Source organism: Pteropus alecto, unplaced genomic scaffold (genome assembly GCF_000325575.1).
Source record: "Pteropus alecto unplaced genomic scaffold, ASM32557v1 scaffold185, whole genome shotgun sequence".
Taxonomy (NCBI): domain Eukaryota; kingdom Metazoa; phylum Chordata; class Mammalia; order Chiroptera; family Pteropodidae; genus Pteropus; species Pteropus alecto.
This window is the reverse complement of record NW_006438088.1, coordinates 3,793,786-3,810,851: the sequence shown is the minus strand read 5'-3', so window position 1 is coordinate 3,810,851 and position 17,066 is coordinate 3,793,786. Positions and strand designations below refer to the sequence as shown.

The following is a 17,066-nucleotide window of genomic DNA, read 5'->3' as shown; positions in this document are numbered from 1 at the left end:
CGTTTTATGTCTTCTTCCTGGTTCAGCGGATTCTAGTCTACTGCTTGTATTGTAGACCACAGCTTCATTTGACATGCATTTGTCTGGGAGGAGGATTGAGGCTCTTTCCACCCAGGTACTAGAATGGAAAATGCATAAGCTTTGTGACAGGCTGCCACACAGAATACTTTTAGGTTGATGGCAAAGGCTTGAGTCAGCAAGGTAGCCACATGTCTTCTCTATCAGGAAGTGTGTGGTTACTAGGTGTCTCTCCCATCAACCACGAACACTTCTTTTTCCTTCTATAAAATATCTTGACAGAAGTAGGCCCCGTCATCCTCCACTCCCTCGGTTCTGACAGTGCCAGCCAGCGGAGCTGGGCAAGCAGTCCCCAGGGGCCTTTGGACTCGCAATTCCCTCTGACTGGATAGCTCTGTGACCAAATATTCTTATGGCTGCCTCTCTCAGTTTCTTCAGCTCTTTCTTCACATACCGCTGTCTTTGAGATGCCTTTGTACTTATGTACAATATTACCAACCCCCATGCCGACCCTAACCTTCTCTTTCCCCCTTATCCCATGCTGTGGATTGTAATAATAATGAACCATGCGTCTATATATAAGCCCCTATGCAGAGGATCACTGCCATTCCTCTTATTAAGAAAGTCAGTATATTTCTCCATTCTCTTGAACTCATGTTGGCCTCCTGACTTGCTTCAAACAATAGAATGTGGCGGAAGTAATGTGTGAATTCTGGAGCTGCACCATCTAACATAACTCTTAGCCACATGTGACCGTTTATACTTAAATCAATTACAATTAGGTAAAATTTAAAGTTTAGTTCCCCAGTTGTACTAGTCATATTTCAAGTTCAAAGTAGCCACAAGAAACTTGTGGTTACCGTATTGGACAGCACAGTGTTAAAACATTTCTACCGTCGCAGAAAGTTTCATTGGACAGAGCTGTTGTAGAGCCTTAGCCATAAGAGATCTTGTAGCTTTCACTGCCCATTGGGAACACTAATCATCACACTTTGAGGAAGCCCAGTCCAGCCTCCTAGGCAATTTGAGACCATATAGAGAGAAACTGGGGCGCTCCAGCCAATAGTCAGTAATAATTTCTAGATGTGTGAGTGAGGCCATCTTGGACTTCCAACTCCATTCAAGCCACAGAGGACTACAACCTCGGGAGTAATCTCTGGTGGCACCAGCAGAAGAAATGCTCAAACTGCCAATCCACAGAATCACAAAAAACGAATTGTCATTGTTTTAAGCCAGTAATTTTACATGGGTTTGATACACAATAGTGATAATGGATATAACCTTTAATCTAATGACTGCAGTTGTTTTTGAAACTATTTGAAACTGTGCCCTATGCAGTTCCCCGATGGACTAGGATGTGGTAAAAAGGGGGAAGATGGCGTGAGCCCACACCACTTTTTCAGTGAGATAAGTTCCTTGTTTATCTAGGGAGAGAAAGAATATTAGCTATTAGTAAAATGATCAACAGCAAACTGAAATACTTAATACTTACTAGCTGATAGATGCTAGGAAAAAACTAACTTTGCATCCAAAAATTATTTACCAATAATTTGTAAAGTAGATAGTTCAAATAATCCAAAGCTAAGTGGAATCTGCTAATGATTCCAATTTAGGATAATCAGATTTGGGAGACTTTGGTATATTCTGCTTGGCCGTAGTTTGAGCTCCTACATGGCATTTAATTCTGAAAGCATTCCTTATTATATTGTCTATTTCTCAAGCATATATTGAGTGCTTTCTATATATGGCTAGGCAGGCATTGGGGAGAATTTCAAATGATTAAGACATGAGCCTTACCTTGGAAGAACTGACAATACATCAGGACGAGCTGTGTTAGAGGAATACAAAATACTCTGGAAATACTGAGGTCGGAACATACTAACCGTGTGGGATGAGCCATTACTTTGCAGGTGGGTGGGGATGGAGGTTAGAAAATAAACACGTTACCTAGAACACTTCTTTGAGAGAAAGAACAGAATTATTATTTTAATAACAATTTTGAGATAACATAACGTAAAGTTCACTCCATTGAAGTGTACAGCACAGTGGCTTTTAGTATATTCCCAGAGTCATACGACCATCATCACAGTCCAGTTTTAGAACATTTGCATTATCCCCAAAAGAAACCTCATGCTTATGAACAATCAATTCCCTATCTCTCCCCCTATCTCTCAGCCTTAAGGAACCACTAATCTACTTTCTGTCTCTTTACACTTACCTATTTGGGCGTTTCTTAGTAACAGGCTTTTGTGTATGGCTTCTTTCACTTAGCATAATGTTTTCCAGATTCACCCATGTTGTATCATGTATCAGTATTTCATTCATTTCATTGCTGAATAAGATTCCATTGTATGGATATACAACATTTTGTTCATCCATTCACCAGTTGATGGATGTTTTAGGTTGTGCCCACATTTTGGCTATTATGAATAACATTGCTGTGAACATTTGTGTAGAAGTTTCTATGTGGACATAGAGTTTCGTTTCTCTTGGGTATACGCCTAGGAGTGGACTTGCCCGATCATATGGTAACTCTATGTTTAACATTTTAAGGAATTGCCAGATTGTTTTTCAAAGTGGCTGTACCATTTTATTTATCATTCTACCAGCAGTGTATGAGGGTTCTAAATTTTTCACATCCTCGCCAATACTTGCTATTGCCTGATAACAGAATTGTTTTGAATGAAAATATAAAGTCATTAAAATAGAAAAAATTCCAATTAGATTATGTTATTTAAGGCAGACCATATATGTCATGTGATATCGAACCTAAAGCTAAATGCTACTTTGTAGCTCTGTATACAAAACAACTCTGTTGGAGTCTAATTATCTTATCATTAACGTTCACCAGGTGGTTAGGAAATGCTGGTTTTCTTTTTTGTCTAATTGAGAGGTAAAGGGTGGTGAAATGATTATATATGTAATGCTGTTGAAAGTTAAGCCCATAACTGACATGCAATTAAATATAATTGAAATAGGACAAATTGAATAACAAAAATAAGTTTGCAAAATAGAGTATGAACAGATAGTATTAAATGTATCCCGTTCTCTAGGATATTTGGGTGGTGAGTTGGCATCAGGGCTGGAGACCCACATTTTTTACTTAGGTGGTATGGTTCCCACCTGCCCATGCTTGCCTCCTGTACTTCTCTACCTTGGCATATCAAAGGAGTTCATGAGACATTCCCTGTCAACACGCTGTGCAGAGCAGATTGTTTTATGAAGTGCTGGAGTTTAATGTGGTGAGGAAGGAAAATAGATTCTCCAGTCCTGTGCGGCTTTCGCAGACTCTAGGTTTGTTTTTTATGAATCTAGGAGACCTGACAATATTGTAAAAAACAAAAATGTAAATCTAACAGTCACCCCCCACCCCATGCTGACCTTGTCCAGCTCTTCACTGGCTTCCCAGCACCTATTACTGGGTAAGTCTCAGATGCTTAGGACACCATACAGTGGTCTTTGTGACCTGATATCTGTCCACCTTGGCTGTTGCTGCTTTATCTGCTCTAAATATATGGAGTTCCCTGAGTGCACACAATGTCATACTCTCTTATTCTTCTGCTAGCGTTTAGTTTCCTCTGTTGAGACTACCCTTCTCCCTCTGCAAGACTCAATTTAGACACTTCATCCAGGAAGCACTTTAGAACCACCTAAGCTCTACTAGGTTCCAAGGCACTGATGTGGGTGCCTCATTTATTACAGCGGAAGAAAACAAAAGGTCCTTGGCCTTGTGGAGATTATACTTTATCTGAGAGAGACAGACAATAAACACATAATAACTAAATATTTACCTGGTGTACTACAAAGTGACAAGTGTGGGAAGTAACGCAAATGGTTAAGCCGAGTGACGGCGCTGGGAAATGTAAGGAAAAGGTGGAATGCTACATTAAATAAGGTGGGTGCCTGGATTTCATTGAGAAAGCGTCATCGGATGAGGGAATCCGCCATGTGGATGTCTGGGCAGAGCCAGCTGCCAGTCAGTGAAATTATCCATTGTGAAAGCATTCATGTTAAATTGATAAAATTCCAGCCATCAAGGAAGTTGACAGGTCAATTTTCCCAATTATCCTTTCTGTAGACAAATATATATATATATATCCATTTAGATTTTTGAAATTCTAAAAATAGATTCAAGACCCATCTCCCTTTACCATCTCTCCTCCCCATACCCCTCCCCGATGCACACTTTGAGGACTAATAATGATCTAGAACTCCCAGTCAGAAATTACTATATGCCTAAGTCATGTGGATCATATTATCTTCTTTCCCCACCATGAGATCTGGATGCACTGTCTGCGAAATATATGCCTCATACATAATCTTTTAGGTTTCCCGAGGACCACCACTGCTTGTGCTCTCCCTTCTCTGAGTCACATTCCTTTATGTTCTGTCTTCTTTCAGTTTTTAATTTCTTCCCACATCATCAACCACTTGGTGTTTCCTGGGTCCTTTTTTGTGCCAGGCCTCTCAATGCTGGCTGTGAAACCTTCATCTTATTTGATGAACCAGAGTGAGGAGGTGTTTTTTCTGGCTCCTTCACCTTCTCCTGAGCAGCTTGCCTTTAGTAGGTGTATTCCTGGTACTTCCTTTTCAAAAGGAAGAAATCTGGCACAGCCCTTGCACATCATTTAAAAAATCTTTACTGCTCCCAAATTTACTGGTTAAGTTTTGGGTTTGGAGGATAAATATTCTTGACCACTAAAATATATAGCAATCATTCTGCTAAATTACCTACTGTTTTTCACTACTGTCTTTTAGGCAACATGCTTTCTCATATCATTATTTTATATTTCTAACTGGTTTTGAAAGTACATACTAGGAGTATTTTCATTCAGCTGGAGCTTCTTGCTCTAACAATAAATCTATGTTAAAAGAAGAATTGACTCAGGACCTGTAAATGCATATGTATATATTTCTGGATTAAAAATGTATTTTCCCCATTTTTCTTGTGTCTCCTTTATTTCTGTATAACAGAAACTTTAAATGTCAGAAGATCATCTTGTTCTCCTGCAATGTCACACCTGGGGACTTCTTTCACAAGTTGCATTTCTTAAATAGATATAGTGGAGCTTTTGTCACTCTTCCCCCAACATAGTTATTTTATGTGCGTAGGTGATAATTGATCTGAGAATTGCCTTGTGCTTGCTTCATGGTCAGTCTTTGGTTATATAGAGGCTAGGAAGGACACATAAACGTTATCTATGGATTTTAGAGAAAGTGTTATTTCATCTCACATCCTGCACTTTATTACTATGTCTAAATTGTGGGTTGGTGTTTACTTTCTTTCAGTTTAAATTTTTAATTGTCGTAATTTTACATCATTTAAAATTCAAAAATATTTACAGTGCTTTTCACAAAAAACAGCACTCTGTCACTCCATTTCTTTATACTTCTCACCCCCCCACCCCCACACCCGTGAAGGTCCTTTTCAACTTTATTATCAGTGTTTTCTGGTGTTTAGCTCCATTTTTTTACATCATATGAATATTTTGGTATTTCTAGATCTTTAATGTTTACTTTTTATTTATTGTGAAAGATGAGAATTTAGCCTAGAAATACCTCATCACCCCAACATATTTATGTCAAATGCTCTTAAAAACAATAGCTATGTTCAGAAGGAAAGACTATTGATTCTAAAATACTACTATAGTGTGATATTTTAGAAAATAAACTTTCAATATTGTCAGGGAACTGCATTAAAAGCAAAATATGAGAGCCAGTAGGTGTTTATGTGCATAACTTAAGAGGATAACAATATTAACAATGATTTTTGATCTAGCTACACCATTAAAATAGCACATGAGAAAATCTTGATTTACTCTTATCCTGCAGTAGTAATGGCTGAGTTTTGTTTTTAAATTCTAGTCAATTAGTCTTAATCATCACAGATTTTATAGTAGCAGGGGTGAAAGTTTAACCCTAGTTAAAAGAACGAAAGTACTGAAGACAAACTGTTCTGAACAGCATAGATATGCATGAAAAACCTCACAAAGGAAAAATCGTAATTGCCTCAGCATGAGATATGGAACGTATTTTAAGATAATTGGAGACTGTCTTTTATGTGTGTTCTTTGGTTTTGTTTTGATTTCATGTACTTTAATTTGTTTCTATCACTTATTTTTTCTTAATATATTCTAAAGAATGTAAAACACTTCTGAGGATCTCATTACTTGTGAAATTACCTTCTTCTGTACCATTGGATGTAACTTTTTTGTCAGTTTTATTAGGAAAAAAGTGCCTTAGAACAAGCTATTATATTTTAGCAATCTGACAGTAGTGATAACCCTAAAGGTACATTTTGTGTAAATTCAAATATACTGTAACAATTTCCCTGAGGTGAATATTGTAAAGTGTTCTCTTTTTTTGCATATTTAAATTCTACAGGAATCATCTTTTTCCTTTTATTCAGTTGTTTCATCATTCATATGTGTAAAATTTACACTTTTCACTTCTAATCTCACATAAATGCTGGTTATTAGTCATTCCCTTGACAAGTGTGGTCAGAAGGGGTCTAATTTAAGATGTTCCTTAACTTGGTGAACACATTAGTTTACAAATTCAACTTTTGCTTCTTTTTGCAAAGGCACTGAGACGAGAGTTAAAGGAGAAAGAATATTCTGTCCTGAATGCTATAGACCAAGCTCGAGTTTTCCTGGCTGATCAGCCAATTGAGGCCCCTGAAGAACCAAGGAGAAACCTACAATCAAAAACAGGTGAGACTGGCTTCTTTCGCACATCAAAACAATACATGTGAGAAAATAAACAACCAAAATTAAGTAAGAAATTTCTTTTGAGCATTTTAGGATCTGACATTTAAAAATTTTCTTACAGTATTTCAGGATCTGATTGATATTAAAATTTTTTCTTCTAGAAATGATTGAATCAAATAAATTATTTAACAAATGTCTACATTCTTAAAAAACAAAATGATCCTATACTTCCATATCATTATTAAAAAGGAAATTACAGAGAATTTGATTTATTAAAAAGCATACTGGCATTAAAAATAATTTAAAAAATAAAAATTTACATTTCATATATCTAAACAGATTATATAGTAAATAATTGCAAGTAAAAGAATCGCATTCAAACACAATATATAATATTGTATTTAAATACAATATATAATATTGTATTTAAATACAATATATAATATTGTATTTAAATACATATCTTATCTATAAAGTAAGATTGTTTTAAATTTCAGTTTTTTAAGAATACTTTTTAAAATAAGATACAAAAGTGCCTTTCTTTTACAAGCAGACAATAGAATTTAATTTAAAAAATAATAACCTGTACTATTGGTGTACTTCGGCTTAGAATTGAAATAATAACTACCTTAGCAAATAGCAATAAATCACAGTAAATTCAAGAGATGAATTTTGGTGCCAGCTTATATCTTTATTATGATTTTTCATTGTTGGCTATAAGAGCATTCTGTTGCATTTTTAAAAATAAACATACCATTCAAAATAGTTTTCAGTCATTCATTTCACATAATCAAAGCAGATCTGCAAGGCTGCCATGGCTCTGTCCAGCAGTGTAATTCACGAACATTCTTACTTGGAAGTACAATTGGAAAATGTTCTCTTTGACTGTGGCTGGAACTGGATCAGGCATTTGGACAGGTAGCCATTTTTCTACTCAGCCTTTCTCAGGGAAGTTCTACGTCAATCTGAGTAAATTTCCCGTCAAGGTCATGATTTTCTTGACCCATTAAGCCTACTTTTATATGTATGTCTGTGGGATACACACACAGCATTATTATTATCTTTTTTAGCATTAATTTTTATTTTCTGCTGGTTGGGTCAACAGTTTACCAAGGACCTAAGTCATTGTTGAGTCTCCACCTTTTAGCAACTCCCATAGTCTGCAAATCTCTCATAATTGTTATTTCTACCTTTGAAGACTTATTCCGAGTAGTGTTATATATGTCATATGCACATGTACACATACACAACATACACATGTGCATATGCACACACACATGCATATAGTGGGTGGGGTGCCTTCTACACAGTCATTGAGTGAATGAATGCCTGAGTTGAGCACTCTTGGGTATGGTAGGAAGTGATTTGGTTCAAGGAAGAAGGATGGCCACACTGGGCAGCATCATCCAAAGCAGCAAGCAGCACAGCAGTGAGGAGCAGAGTGGCTGTGTGTCAGGGAATTGGTCAGCCTGGCCTGGAGGCCAAGCGCTTGTGCCTGGACAAGGCAGCAGGAGTGAGGAGCTGGTACGTGCTGTCTGGTTCAGATTACAGAGGCCCTGGAAAGTCAGGCAGAACATTCCAAGTTAATACAGCAAGAAAGAAGGTGCTATTGTAGTTTATTTTTTTAAGCTTGGAAGAAAAATAAGTTCCCTTGTCTCACCTTATCCAATTTAAAGTCTGCCTTAAATCTGTTTTTCACATCTCCTTGCTTCCTCAGTACTTTCCAGAGAATAGAGGAAACATTTTATAACAAGCTACTTTACAACAGTGAAAAAGCTTTGTATCACTAAAGCTTCACTTTGCTATAAATTTTCCTCCTCAATGGTCAGTCAGTTTAAGGGGTAAAAAACAAAAACAAAAACGAAAAACCCACACATTCTATTTTGAATTTTTATTTTGCTCTTATATTCAAGATGTTTCTAAGCCCCGATTTTACAGGTTATAATTAGGAGGCAAGGGAAAAGTCATGTTAATTTAACTTTATGATTTTTTTTTTGTTTTTTGTAGGTTTTTTCTTTTACGAATAACAATTTTCATGCTTTCTCCTTTCCTGACATTATTTTCTGTAATGCTGGCTGATTTTACCTGTTTTGAAAATGAAAGAAAATTATCCATAATAGCTTTTATACTTTTGTTGTTTATCATGACTTTTGTATAGCTGCTATCAGAAATAGGAAGCATTTGAACATTAGTTATCTTGTGTGATGCTACTTAAAGTTTGGTGTCGGAGAGGATGGAGCAGGGAAAAATCATATGAGTTTAAAAATTCTATTTAATGAGCATGTACTTACTGAGTATGGTATGTATACTGTGCCAGAGGGGCACACCCAAATGGAGCCATCTCTTTACTTTTAAGTAACTATTCTAGAAAATACTTTTCTCCATGATTTTTCTCTGACAATGCCTTTTTCCCCCCAGCTCCTATTTTCATTTTGTTATGTTATCATTTATAGTGTCATATGTATGTATATCTTCTTTATTTTTTTAACTGTAAGCTATGGAGTTTTATGGTATTACTGAGTAGCACAGGTGTGAGTTGTTCTTGGTCATCTGTTAATTGATAAATGCTGTTAAAAACAAGCAAACAATTTCAACCAAATGATCAGTTGCTGACAAAGAATCTCATCAGTTATGTTTGCTAGATATTCCCTCCGCCCCAGTTTTATTGAGATATGATAACCAAATGATCAGTTGCTGACAAAGAATCTCATCAAGTATGTTTGCTAGATATTCACCCCCCGTCTCCCCCCCCAAGTTTTATTGAGATATGATTGACATGTAACAATATGATGATTTGGTAAATATATATAATTCGTGATCACCACAATAAGTCCAGTTAACATCCATTATCTCACATAGTTGCAAATAATTTTTCCTTGTGATGAGGACTTCTAAGATCTACTCTGTTAGCAACTTTCTAGTATGTAGACTTTAAATATTTAAAAATCACTACTAATATTACTTTCATAGTTTAGGCTCTTACCGTTTTTGGCTAGGACCTTTGCAATACTTTCTTAATTGGTATTTGTGCATTAACATAGACACATCAATAATATATCTAAAACACAGAACTGGCATTTGTTCCCTTGGTTTAAAAACCACCAGTAGCCCTAGAATGGAATCCGAGCTCCTTTACCTGGCATACAGGCAGCACAGTGATTTGGCCTCAGCTTTCTTGTGTAGCAGCATCTCATGTGTCTCTCTCTATGCCAAACTAGTGTCCATTCAACACCAAACTTTCCATGATGTTCTCTGCAGGTAATGGGCTGACTTGCCTTTATCTTGTTGCCCATCCTGATATTTCTGTCTGTAGGTCTCTCTTACCTGATTTGCAACTCCTTTCTCATTTGCCAGCCTAACCTCTGCTCACCTCTCTCCTTCGACCCAGACTTCTGTCCTCCTGGACCCTTTCCACTCCCAGCTCACCTCTGTGCTTCCCTGGCCCCTGTCATCTCTCTGACTGTCAGCAACACGTGTGTCTGAAACTCAGCTTAGTAACCTTTCTCATTTATTGAGAACCTGAAAGAATATGAAAAATGATCTAAGCAGCCAAGATAGATATTGTATAGAAAACAGTGAAAATCCAATGAGCTCATAGAAAAGCCACTTTCTCAGAAGTACAGTTGACTCTTAAACAATGTGGGTTTCAACTATGTAGATCCAAGTAGCTACAGTTTTTTCAATAAATACCATAAATGTATTATCTCTTTCTGATGATTTTCTTAATATTTTCTTTTCTCCAGCTTACTTTATTGTAAGAATACGGTATATAATACATTTAACATATAAAATAGGTATCAGTCAACTGTGCTTACTTTATTGTAAGAATATGGTATATAATACATCTAAAATATAAAATGTTATGTTATCGGTAAAGCTTCTGGTCAGCAGTAGACTATTAGTAGTTAAGTTTATCAGGAGTCAAAAGTTAGACTCAATTTTCGACTGTGCAAGGGTCTATGCCCCTGACCACTCCCCTCCCCTGCAGTGTTCAAAGGCCAACTATAATTTTCAATTGAACCAAAATTACCTGAATAATTACAGAAATTGTATGATGTTCAGAACTTTGACACTAGTCTCTTTATCTTGTTTGAGCAATATGAAACTACTTAATTTTATTTATTCTTTATCATGTCAATATATAATTTTTTGCCTTAATGCTGTTGAATTGTGTTTCACTTTATTTTAGGCATCAGTTTATATGTGTTAAAAGTAGAACAATAGAACAGTAGATCTCTCATCATTTATATAATTCTTTTACTTTTCAGACCACTTTCGTATTCTCCTACTTCAGTGAGTTGGGCAGATCAAACAGAATGCCTTCTTTTTAAAGAAATAGAAACACAAAGGTCAAGAAAATATTGTGGTGCTGACCAAGGTCATCAGTTAATGTAGGATAGACCCAGGAACAGAGCACTAAACTGCTGTATTCGTGACCTTCCTTAGCCATCCCTTCATTTTTATCTCCTCTCTCTCTCTCTCTCTGCTCATTGGCCATTGACCTCATAGCTCTGTCTTAACTTTCAATATCCAGAACATCTTAACCCTGTACAAATGTTTCTTGGCTTCTCCCGTGTTCTCCCAACCTCCTCTTAATGTTTTCAGTCCCAGATTTGAATTCCTCTGAAAACCGCACAGCTGCATAGTGACAGTAGATGAGTAAGACAGCGATGGGACTCAGCCACAGTTGTTCTTAGCCCGTTCCCGCCCCCAAACCTCTTGAGGTAATCAGGGAATGCATGTGTCTTCTTACCTATTTATTATCTGCAGTTCAGATTAACAGTCAAATTTGCACAGGCGAGTTAGAGCCTCACATGCGCATCCTTCTCGCAACACCACAGGCTCATGTGGGCAGGTGCATGTACAGATGGACACCACACACACACACACACACACACACTTTGTGATTTAAAGTCATGGTAGTCATTATTAAATAAAATTGCTAACACTTTAATAGGCTATTTCTCCTCTAAAAGTGTTGAGAAAATTGTACAATTCATTGTATTGTGGGTTTAGGAAAGCTCTTTTCCTCTCTTCAGCTTTTGACTTTAAGACAAAAAAAGATTGCATTATTTTGTTCATAAATTTCCCTTTAGTCTTCTTTAAAATTTAGTTCAGTCAAGGCATTACTATTACTGCATCTATTATTTTATTCCATGCTATCTGAACATTATTTCTTTTTCAGCCAGGTGTAGTTGGTTAGTTTATTTTGTGTCATTTAAATGATAGTCACAGAAAAAAAACGCAGCTTTTACTTTAGTTTGTTCATTTGTTTATAGTTTTGTGTATGTAGTGTATATAATTGTATATATATGTTTATTCATATGAACCTTTATGAAGTTATATATTATTATACCTGTGATTAATGGTTAATAATCATCTTTTCAGGCAAAAAATATATATGAGTTAATATTTTTCCTCTTTGGTCTTTGACAGCTGGCTCTGTATATTTAGCAGTATTAAATATTTTAACTCAGAGTATACTGTTTCAATTATTAAATGTTTAATTATTAAATGTTCATAATACTTTAGAAAGCCAATTATTAGGACTATTTTTTCTCCTATGTGAAATCTCACATATTTTATGGTATAACAAAGAAGTAATAAGTGACATTTTTCAGTCCACTATGTCAGTGCATTTTATGCCAGTATTAGCAACCATGTGCAAATAAAATTTCATGACCATTAAATGAGTAAAAGTATAAAATTAACATATACGTTAGTAGAAGTTACTTTTATACTTCTCAGTGTAACTTAAGGTTATACTAAAAAAACAGCAGTAATTATTTCCTTGCATCTCATAATATGAGACCAAATTACACATCCTAAGTAATTAGGCTAGTAAAACTAATGGGTGTTTTTCCACAGGGCATATTTTTGTTTCCGAAATAATATCTTTATTAATTAGAAACCCACTCATTGTAAATGACAGACATCCAACTTCTATACTCATGGGCAAAAGAAGGAATCTGTTAGCCCCCATATTCAAATTACAGCAAGGGCAAGGACACAGCTGGAATGGCCGGCCACAAGGACTGGAATGCCACCCAGAAGCCTTTTCTCCATGTCTTTCTTTCTGCCTCTTTTCACAAGTTTTCATTTTCTTAGATTTCCTGTGACCATATACTTCACACCCTCATACCAAGGAGGTGCAGACGTTTTTTAGATTTAGCACATTCTAGGATTCAAGTAACATGGAGCTCAGGGTCTGCTGGGATGAGCAGGTCCTCTGTATAAACATGGTAGATGGAGAAAGAACCAACCCAGAAAGGAAGAGAGAGGGGCGAAACGTTAGTCAACGTGGATGTTTACAAGCCAACATTTTTATCAGGTGCTTAAAGTGAGCCGGGCATCGCCCAGCACCTCCATGCCTTCTTTCCTTGAATTCTCATAACAGCTCTTTGAGGTGTGAATATTCTCACCACCCACTTGGCAGGTGAGGAAACTGAGATGGAGAGGTTTGGAAGGACACTGTCAGCCAAGTGCTTCCCAGCCTGACACACCTGCTCAGGCTCGTCGCTAAACTCGCCGCTCTTAACCATCATAGCATGCTATCTTAGCTACCCCAATAATCAAAAGGGATTCTAGATATTCAGTAGAAACACGATTTTATTTTCTATTTTTTTCTACTTTAAAAAATTTCATATAGTAACTAAATATATTTATAACTGTTGCTTTTTTTTTTTCTGTTTTTTAACTGGAATGTCAGGCTACTTAATAGAATGACATACCAGTTCACTGATTTCCCAGCACCGAGGGACAAGGTGTTTACACAGTATTAGACTTTGTCATTTTAATTTTCATATAAAAACTTGGCAGATAAATAATTGCTTTCAGGCCTGTAGACCAAGACGATAATTTAATTAGCTTCTCGAGTCCAAATTAGATGAGTAAAATTGTAATGCGTGAAAAAGGACAGAAAAATATAATTTTACTTTCTTTTCCAGTGCTCTTCGCTATATAGCAGCAATGTGTTCTCTCCCAACTTAAAGTTGCTATAATGTATGGATGGATGTAATGAATCTAGTCTTTAATTTTTCTAAAATATCATGAGCCGGCTCAGTAACCTTATTGATTGCATAAAAGTTTCAAAAACTTTTTGGCCTGCTAATGAATACCATAGTAATGAAATCCGATTTGAATAAACGAATTAACATTCCTGATGAAGAATTATATGATAACAAAAATTAGTTTTATGGACACAGCATTTTTTAAAATTTGTCCACATCTGTTATGTTCTCTAATCACTGTTACAACGATCCATAAATTTCATTTGCCTCATAAAAAAGGTGGTAATAATTTACATGTATGTATTTTATTGTGATCAACATCTGGGATGTAACTTTCAGATTTAACCACAGAATAAGAGGATACTAAACTCTTACTGTGGCCCTGTACTTACTTTGTTGTTGTTCCTCTTGAAAGCCGGATGCTTCTAGAGTGAATTAGAGGGTTTGCCGTTTTTAAAAAAATGGAATCCTAGCAGAGGCATACTTTTTCCTCTTTCATAGAACTCCTCACGTATTTTGGCAATTTGTAAATATGAGACATACCTAACTTCTTTTATAAGAATGGCTCAGCTTGGGTAGAAAGCTCAGCACTTCTTTCCTAGCTTGATCAAATCTCGGCTGCCGTGTCCCACAGGAAAGCAGCCTGGGGAGGGATGGGCAGTAGTGTGGCAAAGAAACAGAATACTTTTAATCTAAGGCTCCCGTCCTTTGATTTTTGAAGGAGAAAGGGGAGGGGTTTTTTTTTTTTCCCCCAAGTCAAAGATTTTATACGGAGATTTATTCTTTTATTTAACAAGTGCTTATTGAATGCCTACCATGTGCCAGGTGATGTTCTAGATACTGATGACACAGCAGTGAACAAAACATATCTTTACCCTCCCAAAACTTACCTTCCCAGCTTCTCTTCTCCCCTTACGGTATTACTTTCCTGCCCTCAGTGTCCTGTCTGCTGTGTCCATCACAGATGTCTGCCCTGAATGAGTTACAGAACTACCCTTAGTGTGAGGAAATTCAGGGAATATTCGGTTATAGAAAATTGAAAGCTGGATCTCGGGTTAGGTCTGTTCCAGGACCTCTCTGCTGTTCCTGCTCCTTTCCTTGGAGGTTAATCTTCTTAATAATCTGTTCCTTCTTCTTCCTCAGCTCCATGCTGGGTTTTGTTTTTTTTTTTACTTAGGCTCACTTTACTGGCAGAGTATAACTTTTAAAAATATTCGATCTCTGTCTAGTTCTTCCTTCATTAACTTTTGATCAGAAATGCTATTTATCTCCCTCCATAGTGTGATCTGTATTCCTATTTCCCCTCCATGCTCCCCCACCCTTGTAAATACCTTGCATTTTGCAATTGTGGAAGATATTCTTTACTTTGGAGTATGCTTTTTCCTGAATGCATCTGTTCATGTTCACTGTACGCCCCCCTTTTTTTAAAAGAACTTGAGAAGTCCCTTGGCAAAATGGATAGATCTGCAATATCATACCCCTGCTGAAAGATTTAGGCTACGCATTAGCAGGTTAATCTACTCTAGATAGCCTCTTACTATTGTCATCTTTATAATTTATTAGATGAACATAATTAGAAACATTACAGTAATCAGCTAATGGCACTTGATTATGTACTTATAATAAGATTCATAATGAATTGTTGTCATCAGACACCATGTAGAATAGGCAATGGGCAGGGTCCTCTTAAACACTGATCATTTCAAAGAGATTAAGTTGATCTTAATCATGTAATCAGAGGAAATTTTCAGAAGAATTTATTTCCCATTTTAATCAGAAGCATGTTTTGGTCATGAGAAGAAAGAGAGAGAAAAGCAAGGAGAAATGGAAGTTAATGAAGAGAGAAATAATGAGAGAACAAGTTTAGATGAGTCTCTAAAGATATGAGGACATGTTTTTTCCCTTGAATTCTTGTTGGCCTGTCAACTTCGTTTTTGTATTGTGAAAAATCTCTGTAGATGTCTAAACCTCCCAGTCTTAGTAATATAATAATAAAAGAAATGAAAGAAATTAACTTTTTTTGAGGCACTACTATGTGCCAGGCTTGTGCCAATAGCTTTATAGATAGTAACTGAGGTTCGAAGAGATAAGGAATATATCTATGATGATATAAATACTTAGTATTGGAACTAGCATATGATGTCCTAATCTTTCCTTGCTCCGAACTGTACAGGAGTGAAGATGCTACTCTGAAAATGTTTTTCTATGTTTTCATATGTGTTTTTCTATATTTGTTTTTCTTCAAGTTTCCTTTTCAACTCTTGATGAAATATAACAGTACAATTATGCGTACATGCAAAAAAAGCACATAGTACAAATAAGATGTTTGGAATTACCACACTTGAAATGACTGTAAAACCTCTTTTACAGTAAAACCCTTTTTATAAATGCTTTACATGGATAGGAGGAGGAATTAAAAATAAGTAGAAAGATTTCCACTTAAAATTATAAAGTTGAGCTTTCTCAATAAAAACTAAAGCTAAAAATTCCATTCAATCCAACTCAATTCCGTAATTATATCTTGAGGACAACAAATCTCTACACTGAAGCATGAAAAACCGAGATGGAAAGAAATAAAACATGCATGCTATAAGGCTTTAAACTGTAAGAATAAAAAATCACAATGGAGATAGTTGTTTGTAATATAATTAAGAAGAAAATATAATAAATATGGGGAATCTTTATTAAAAACAACACTGGGCTGATTCTAATAGGTTTCTATTATTATTTCATGGGAGAAATATATACTTTTTGTTAATTAAAAAAAAATTTGCATAAGCACACAGAGGGGGGATTTTTTTTTTTTCTCCTCTATTGTTAAGGTTTCTATGGTGGCTTTGCCTTTCCTATAAAATTGAATTTCAGAGGTAAAGAAGCCTCAGGACCCTACTTTTCCCAGCATAAGAAAAATAGAGTCCCCACTTGGTGCAAGTAGGACCAGCTGGTCATGCACCTTGCTTCAGAGTGAAGGGCGAGGTGGGAGCAGGGCTAATGACAAATCCTAGTCTCAGCTTCTGGTCTAGGTTGGTTTTCTACCTGTATTCCAGTGAGCCATATTACAGTCTTTCTCCCAAAAGTATAAAGGAAAATGTAGTGTAAATGCCATCCAACTGATTTGCATATTTGAAGAATAAAGATAATGGGACAAGAGAAAACTTCAGGGTTGATCATTCCTTTCTCCTTTCTTTTTTCATCTTTTCCTCTTCCTAAAAGATGGTTATCTGTTCTTTCTTAAATATCTTTGTAACACAATAAAGAAATTGCTATTTTAAATTTATAAATGTAAAATAAATATAATATTTGTAATATATTAAATTATATTAAGTAT

At 35.9% G+C, this 17,066-nt stretch overlaps 1 protein-coding gene across 10 annotated transcripts in view; it reads left to right on the top strand.

Annotated features, from left to right (window-relative positions):
• UTRN (utrophin) overlaps positions 1–17,066 on the top strand; it is a 446,938-nt gene that overhangs the window by 331,982 nt on the left and 97,890 nt on the right. For all 10 annotated transcript variants that reach the window (XM_025049288.1, XM_015592099.1, XM_015592098.1 and 7 more), the window contains one exon: positions 6,602–6,731. In XM_025049288.1, the coding sequence (XP_024905056.1) occupies positions 6,602–6,731 (130 nt within the window). The remainder of the gene's footprint in view (positions 1–6,601; positions 6,732–17,066) is intronic.